The sequence below is a fragment of the Dendrobium catenatum genome, unplaced genomic scaffold (genome assembly GCF_001605985.2).
Source record: "Dendrobium catenatum unplaced genomic scaffold, ASM160598v2 fragScaff_scaffold_323, whole genome shotgun sequence".
Classification (NCBI taxonomy): Eukaryota; Viridiplantae; Streptophyta; class Magnoliopsida; order Asparagales; family Orchidaceae; genus Dendrobium; species Dendrobium catenatum.
Window position 1 is genome coordinate 3078941 of NW_021318785.1, and position 7503 is coordinate 3086443.

The 7503-nt window shown below is 37.7% G+C and overlaps 1 protein-coding gene across 1 annotated transcript in view; it reads right to left on the minus strand.

Moving 5' to 3' along the window:
* Positions 1-1110: 1110 nt before the first annotated feature.
* LOC110093253 (1-aminocyclopropane-1-carboxylate oxidase homolog 4-like) overlaps positions 1111-7503 on the minus strand; it is a 16473-nt gene continuing 10080 nt past the window's right edge. The window contains exon 2 of the mRNA XM_020818083.2: positions 1111-1590. Coding sequence (XP_020673742.1) covers positions 1312-1590 — 279 coding nt within the window. The 3' untranslated portion in view covers positions 1111-1311. The remainder of the gene's footprint in view (positions 1591-7503) is intronic.

The window sequence follows — 7503 nt, forward strand, 5'->3', positions numbered from 1 at the left end:
GCAGTAAAGAGTTGTCTGTCGTGACTGAAATCAAAACTAAGAGAAGTTAGACTTCAGAAATATAATGAAAGGAGAAAGAGAAACCTTCGTCAAGAAGTGGTGAAGATCCTCCACTTGATGCCTTCGAAGTGCTCGTCAGAAGGTGGATTGTAGGATGTCGGTGAAACCTTCCTCGTCCCACGTTATTCCATAATCAGTCTCCGGATCCGCCATTCATCGGAGCTAGGAAGCAAAACTCCTTTTGTCTTGATAGGGTCCCTTAAGTTTAAGTAAAGAGAAAGAAGTTTTTCTTGCAATTGAAAGAGGGAAGAGCCAAGGGGAAATCTGAAATAAATTTCCAGATTTAGTTTGAAGGTTGGAGAGTTAATGAGAGAGGAGAGAATTAGAGAAGAAGAGCGGGTATGGGGAGGAAGGGGCTTGGGTGGGAGTGAGAACTGCCGGCTTAGATGGAGGGGGGAAGGCAAGGGGAAGAAGATAGGGATTGAAACCACGAACCCGACTTATCTAGGTTGATGGGTATTGCGCAAATCTCCCTCTCCTAGGGATCTCTCTCCATTAGAATCTCAAGCTCTCTCTCAAACTCAACCAAGAAGAAATATTCATAAGCAATCATTCATTACCCTCAAACATTAGACAAGAGGCTATAAATAGCCAAGTATAATGGACTCAAGACAATAAAAGACCAACTTGTCCTTTAGGCTCATACACGACAATTCCCACTAAAGGGGTACGAACGGAAAAACATAATGACCCTAAGAAAATAGAAAATACATGAATAATAAAATAACATAAATGACTCAAAAATACAAAGACTCGATCGTGGTCGTAGATCGGCGGCCACGCCTCTGATAAACCTTCCACGAGTTGATGTCCCCATCATGTTTTAAGAAGTAGTAAAAAAAACTGTCCTAAAACAAAACCTATAACACTTTCAAAATCATATCAATACATTGCAACTCATGTGTCAAATCTTATTTCCTCAGAATATGTTCACGAGTACCATACAAATTACCTATGATCAATCCCCTTCTCATCAATGAACTTGGATAAAAATTCTATCACTTATTTGTATTTTCCATTCTGCAACATAAACAATCAAACACACAAAAATTTCTTTCTAATAAGTGCAAACCACAAAATAGTATTAATAGAACAATGTTGATCTTAAAACAGCTATGAATATTTTAGTAAAATAGTACAGCTTGATTGTTTTTGACAAATACCATTACAACATCAAAAGCTGCAAGCAAAAGGATAGAGTAAATACATGTATATGGAGCCAAAGTTTTGTTCTTTACACAATCCATAAGCTTATACTTCCTTGGTGTCATCAGATTGTATCCTGAAATGATCAAGCAAGCATTTGCTGGCCAACTGTTTGCTAAAGAAAGTTCTCATGAATTCAGACATTGTGAAATTTCTGTAGCGAGCAGGATTTTCGTTTGACAATAGTTCTGGTAGAGGCCCATAGAGGTCAGACTCACTTCTCCCATCAGGATTTAAGAACATAGCAATAGAAGCTCTGGCCTTTTTATGAGAGTTGGCCAACACCCTATGATGCACACTCTTGTATTTATCATTGGAAATCACCTGCCAAAAATATAGGTATACAAGTTAGAAGATGAATTGAAGTTCAAGGGTATATGAGCTAAGGCCTTCTCCAGTCAAACGTCAAACATGTATATGATGTTATTCGGTCGCTCCAGCCGAACGCCAAATCTTCCGTTATTTGCTTGCGGCACTGTTCACCCGCTATATGTTATTTTTTTTTTTAATTTGAAAAATTGGTTATTAATTTTAAAAATTTAAGTGTAGAATTTTGTTATTAATAATTAAGAAATAATAATTTAAAAACACATTATTTTTAAGAAATTAAAATATATTTTTTACATAATTAAATATAAATATATGATTAAAGAGAAAGAATATACTAGGAATATTCTCTTTTTGGTGTTAGAAAATGGAGTTCGATTGAAGTCAAGTTATTGCATATTGGTGTATTACTGCATTTTGGAGTGAAAAATGAGTTTTTCAGTTTGAGATGCCCTCTAACCGAACTCCAAACGCTTGTATGATGTCGCTCCCGAGCTCTAGCCGAACGGCAAAACTTCCGCTTTTTGGCTGCGCGTGAACAGTTGGACGCCAATATTGACGTTGCACTGTTCATCATCGTTATTTTTCTGTCTCTATCAAATTAGCCTAAGATTTTTTTTTTTTCTCCTGATTCTTTTTCAATTCGATCTCCCTTCTTGATGTCGAACTCTTCAAACTCATCCACCAACATGGATTCCACAAATTCTGCCTCTCAGCTTCTTCTTCCTCCTAAACTCATCTTCCTCATGAGTAATCTCAAGAAATTAGTTCCAACCTCCTTAACGCCCGATACTTATCAGATCTGGCGATCTCAAGTGGAGAAAATCTTTACCGCAAACGGTTTCAAAGGTTTCTTGGACGGCACTTCGTCGTGCCCTACGACCTCCACGGAAGAGCGTGAGCTTTGGATCCTCACCGACCAGAACCTTTCTGCTGCTTTATATTCGGTGATTTCCACTTCTATTCTACCTTATGTGCTTTCCTTAACTCACTGTTCTGAGATCTGGCAAACTCTTGCCAATCGGCTGCAATCAACCACCCGCTCGCGAGTCATCCAGCTGAAAAACGATCTCCATCATCTGACCAAAGGTGACAAAACAATGACGAACTATCTTCTTGAAATCAAATCCAAGGTGGATTTGATCGCTGCAGCTGGTTGTCAAATAGATCCGGAAGATGTAATCCTCTATACTCTCAATGGTCTTCCCGCTACGTATCAAGCCTTCAAAACTGCGATCCGCACAAATCTTCAACCTCTCAGTCTCGACGATTTGTACAGTCTTCTTTGCACGGAAGAACAGAATCTTATTCAAGAAGCAGCTAATGATCTTCAACAAATTCAACTCTCCGATAATACGACTGCTTTACTGGCATCTCGAGGTCGTGGTCGCGCAAGATCAAACTCATACCGTGGCAAACGCGGTCGCGGATCATCTCAGAATGCAAATCGTGGAGATAGACAGGCAAGAAACATAACTTGCCAAATCTGTTCGAAAAATGGCCATTCAGCCATTCGTTGCTGGTACAGAACAGATCCTAGCTACACTGACGACACATCCAAGACAGCTTTGTTCACTATGCCAGACGAATCTCAATCTTCGAGTTGGGTTCTTGATAGCGGAGCATCCAACCATCTAACGGCCGACTCTTCTCAAATGAATTCAACCGAACCATATACAGGTACTTCTCAAGTTACTCTTGGAAATGGCCATCAAATTCCTATATGTCGAACCGGGAAAGGTATATTACCTACTCCGTCAGGTAATCTTGTCTTACAGAATATTCATCTTGTTCCGAATTTGTCTTTCAACCTACTTTCTGTTCATAAATTAATTCAAGATAACAATTGCACTATTTGCTTCGATACTAACGGCTATCAAATTAAGGATTCGAAGACAAAGCGACTTCTTCTTCACGGACCCTGCCATAATGGTATCTACCGTGTTCGATCCTCTCTACAACCTGCAGACCTTGCGCTAGTCTCTGTTCAGACGATCCCTGATCTCTGGCACAAACGTCTTGGGCATCCTGCTCATTCTACATTACAGACTTTATCGCGTGTTCATTCTTGCATTTACACTAAGTTTTCTAGCTTACAATGTAACACCTGTCATTTAGCAAAAAGTAAACAATTACCGTTCTCTGCTTCTATTTCAATTTCGAATAAACCATTTGATTTAGTGCATTCGGATGTGTGGGGGCCATCCCCGACCATGTCTGTTCAAGGTTACCGTTACTTTGTGTCATTTATAGATGACTACACAAAATACTGTTGGATATTTCCGCTCTTACAAAAATCTGCTGTTACTGCTGTTTTTCTTCAGTTTCACAAAATGATTACATGTCAATTTAATTCTCGTTTACGTATCATTCGCACTGATGGTGGTGGTGAGTATTTAAACAACACTTTTAAATCTTACTGCATTAAATGGGGCATCAAACATGAGTATACATGCCCATATACTCCGGCTCAAAATGGCGTAGCTGAACGTAAAAATAGACATTTGTTGGAAACTGTTCGTAGTTTACTCATTCAGTCGAATGTTCCGTCTTCCATGTGGGTTGATGCGTTGTACACATCAGTTTACTTAATTAATCGGTTGCCCACTGTTACCTTAAATCATAGCACACCGTTTGAACAATTATTTTGTAAAACTCCTGCATATAATCATTTAAAAGTCTTTGGTTGCTTATGTTATCCGTGGTTACGTCCGTATGCTAAATCAAAACTTTCTTCCATGTCTTTACCTTGTGTGTTTATTGGTTATGCTACAAATCAAAAAGGTTACCGTTGTCTTGATCCTAAAACCCAACGTGTTTTCACTTCTCGTCATGTTATGTTCAATGAAAATGTTTTTCCGTTTCATGATCAAATTTGCAATGTTAAGTCATCCAAAGCCATGAATTCAAGCACGTACCTACCACCTCTTCTATTGGTTCCTGCAAATTCTGTCAAGAACTGGGATACTAAACCATCTTCATCGGGTCCCAGTACCATTATTACTCAGCCATCTGCTGTTATACCATCTGAGTACGCTAATAATTCTGGTTCTAACAATGCAATGCCCAGCTCACCTTTACATCCGTCTTTACACCCGATGCAAACAAGATTTCGAACAGGCAACCTCAAGCCTAAGAAAGTGTTGGATTTAACACATCAACTCACTGAGCCGGAACCACAATCTTATAACCAGGCAGTCAAATATGAGCATTGGCGTCAGGCTATGTCCACCGAATTCCAAGCTCTTCAATCTCAAGGTACTTGGGAACTAATTCCCCCTAACCCAAACTTTAATGTGCTAGGATGTAAATGGATTTTTCGCACCAAAACCAACTCTAATGGTACAATTGCTCGCTATAAAGCTAGATTGGTGGCTCTAGGCTACAATCAAGAATTTGGTATAGATTATACGGATACGTTTAGCCCGGTAGCTAAAATTCCTACTTTACGTATTCTTATTACCATTGCCTTACATCGTAACTGGCCGTTGCATCAGTTAGATATCTCGAATGCTTTTTTACATGGTTCTCTGTCTGATACGGTTTATATGAAGCAGCCACCTGGCTTTACGGATACTACTAATCCTACTTACATTTGCAAATTGAACAAAGCCATCTATGGACTGAAACAGGCTCCTCGGAAATGGTTTGAAACTTTCACAGGATTCTTACATCAGTTTGGGTTCAAAACTAGTAATTCGGATTCCTCTCTCTTAATATATTCTCACAAAAACTCACTAATGTATGTTTTAGTCTATGTAGATGATATTATATTAACCGGAAACAATCCTTCTCTACATAAAGAACTACTGGACAGCTTGCATCATCGTTTCAAAATGCGAGATCTTGGTTCTTTGCATCAGTTTCTTGGCATAACGGCTGAACGAACATCTGAAGGTTTGCTGTTACATCAAACAAAATATGCTGAAACAATCCTGGCTCGGGCTGGGATGACGAATTGCAGACCTTTAGCCACGCCTTCAAACCCCAAACAAACTGACAGTGTTGAATCACCGATTTTTGCAAATCCAACATTATATCGTCAACTGGTAGGTGCCTTGCAATATCTTACCTTAACAAGACCTGATATTGCATATGCAGTAAATCGAGCAAGTCAAGCGATGCACAAACCAACTGAAAACCATTTCTCAGCACTTAAACGAATTCTCAGATATATACGTGGAACTGTTCATTATGGTCTTCCGTTATCAGGTAACTCCCTCACTTTATCTTCTTATTCTGACTCTGATTGGGCTGGTGATCAACAGGATCGCAAATCGACGACCGGATACTGCAATTTTCTCGGTAACTCACTCATTTCTTGGAGTGTAAAGAAGCAATCTACAGTGGCTCGCTTGTCCACTGAAGCGGAATACCGAGCAGTAGCTGCAACAACAACAGAAATTATCTGGCTTCGTCGTCTACTTCAAGAATTGGATTGTCCTCAAAATGAAGCAACGATTCTGTATTGTGATAACACCTCAGCTATCGCATTAGCGAACAATCCAGTCTATCATGCTCGGACAAAACACATCGAAATTGATTGCCATTTTATCCGAGAATGCATTCAAAGTCATAGCATTAATGTTCATCACATTTCTACAAAAGATCAGTTAGCAGATTTGTTTACAAAATCATTATCCAATTCTCGGTTCAAAGAACTGTCAGACAAACTACTTCGCTCTTCCGACCTCATTAGCTTGCGGGGGGATATTAGCAATTAAAACCCTCCAGCAGGTTTCTTTAGGCAAAACTGTAATTACTTAAGTTTCTTTATATCTTGCTGACGTGTATGTTGTTTTATCTATATAAGGACTGTAGCATGTACTAATTAGATTCAATAATATAATTCTCTTTTATCATGTTTGCTCTGTCTTGTTCTACCTTCTGCCTCACGGTTCCCATAGGTTAACACTAATAAGAAGGGCATGAAACTTGTATGAGCATTTCTTTTGTTTCATGAGTGATACTTTATGATTGCAAGATGAGTTTCATATGAAATATGTAATTAAAGCAAGACTATCATTTTATGATTTATGGTTAATTGGAGAAATATATACACAAATGTATATTCAGGATCATTCTTTCAAAGAATTTTGAGAAAGATTTTCAAGTGAAGGTGATTTGCACTATATTTTGTATATTTTCGAAGAGTGATATGTGTGTATAAATTAAAAAGTAATATGTGCTTCTTTTGGGAGGTCTTGGAAAGCATAGTTTGTGTTTATGTTGAAAGATGAAATGTGTAAAAGTGAAAATTATATGTGATTTTGGAGGGTGATTTGTGTATGTCTTGAAAGGTGAAATATTTTGAAAAGTGAATTGCATGATTTTGAAAAAATGAAAGTGTATATTGTGGAAAGTGAATTGTATGTGTATTGAAAAGTATTTTGTGTGTCAATAAAAAGTGAAATGTTTTAAAAAAACATTTTTGTTTAAAGAAAGGTATATCTTTTTGAAAGGTAAAAATGAGTGACTTCATAAAATAAGATATATGTATATGTGAAAGTAAGGCATGTATATGTGTTGGAAAGTGAAATTCAAAGTGATACTTGTGAACGATAGGAAGTGAAGATTATAGGATTTAAAGGTAAAATTATATGATTAGAAATGTTCTATATGAAGATTGTGAAAATTAAAAATGTTTGAGTTGGTAAGGAAATGTGATTTACATTTGTATATAAAAATGGAACTTATGTGAATTTTAGAAAGGGAGATGAAGAGTAGTTTGTGGTAGAGAGTAAGTGACTTAGTTGATTATTAAATAATGAAAGTTTTAAAGGGCAATGCCTCTCTTTCTCCCTTTTATTTCCCCTTTCCTATGCTTCGAGATATATGTGGGAAGATTTAAAGTATACCTCCAAAAAGTAAAGGTTTCAGAAAGCAAAATCAACAAAGCCAGTGTTCAAG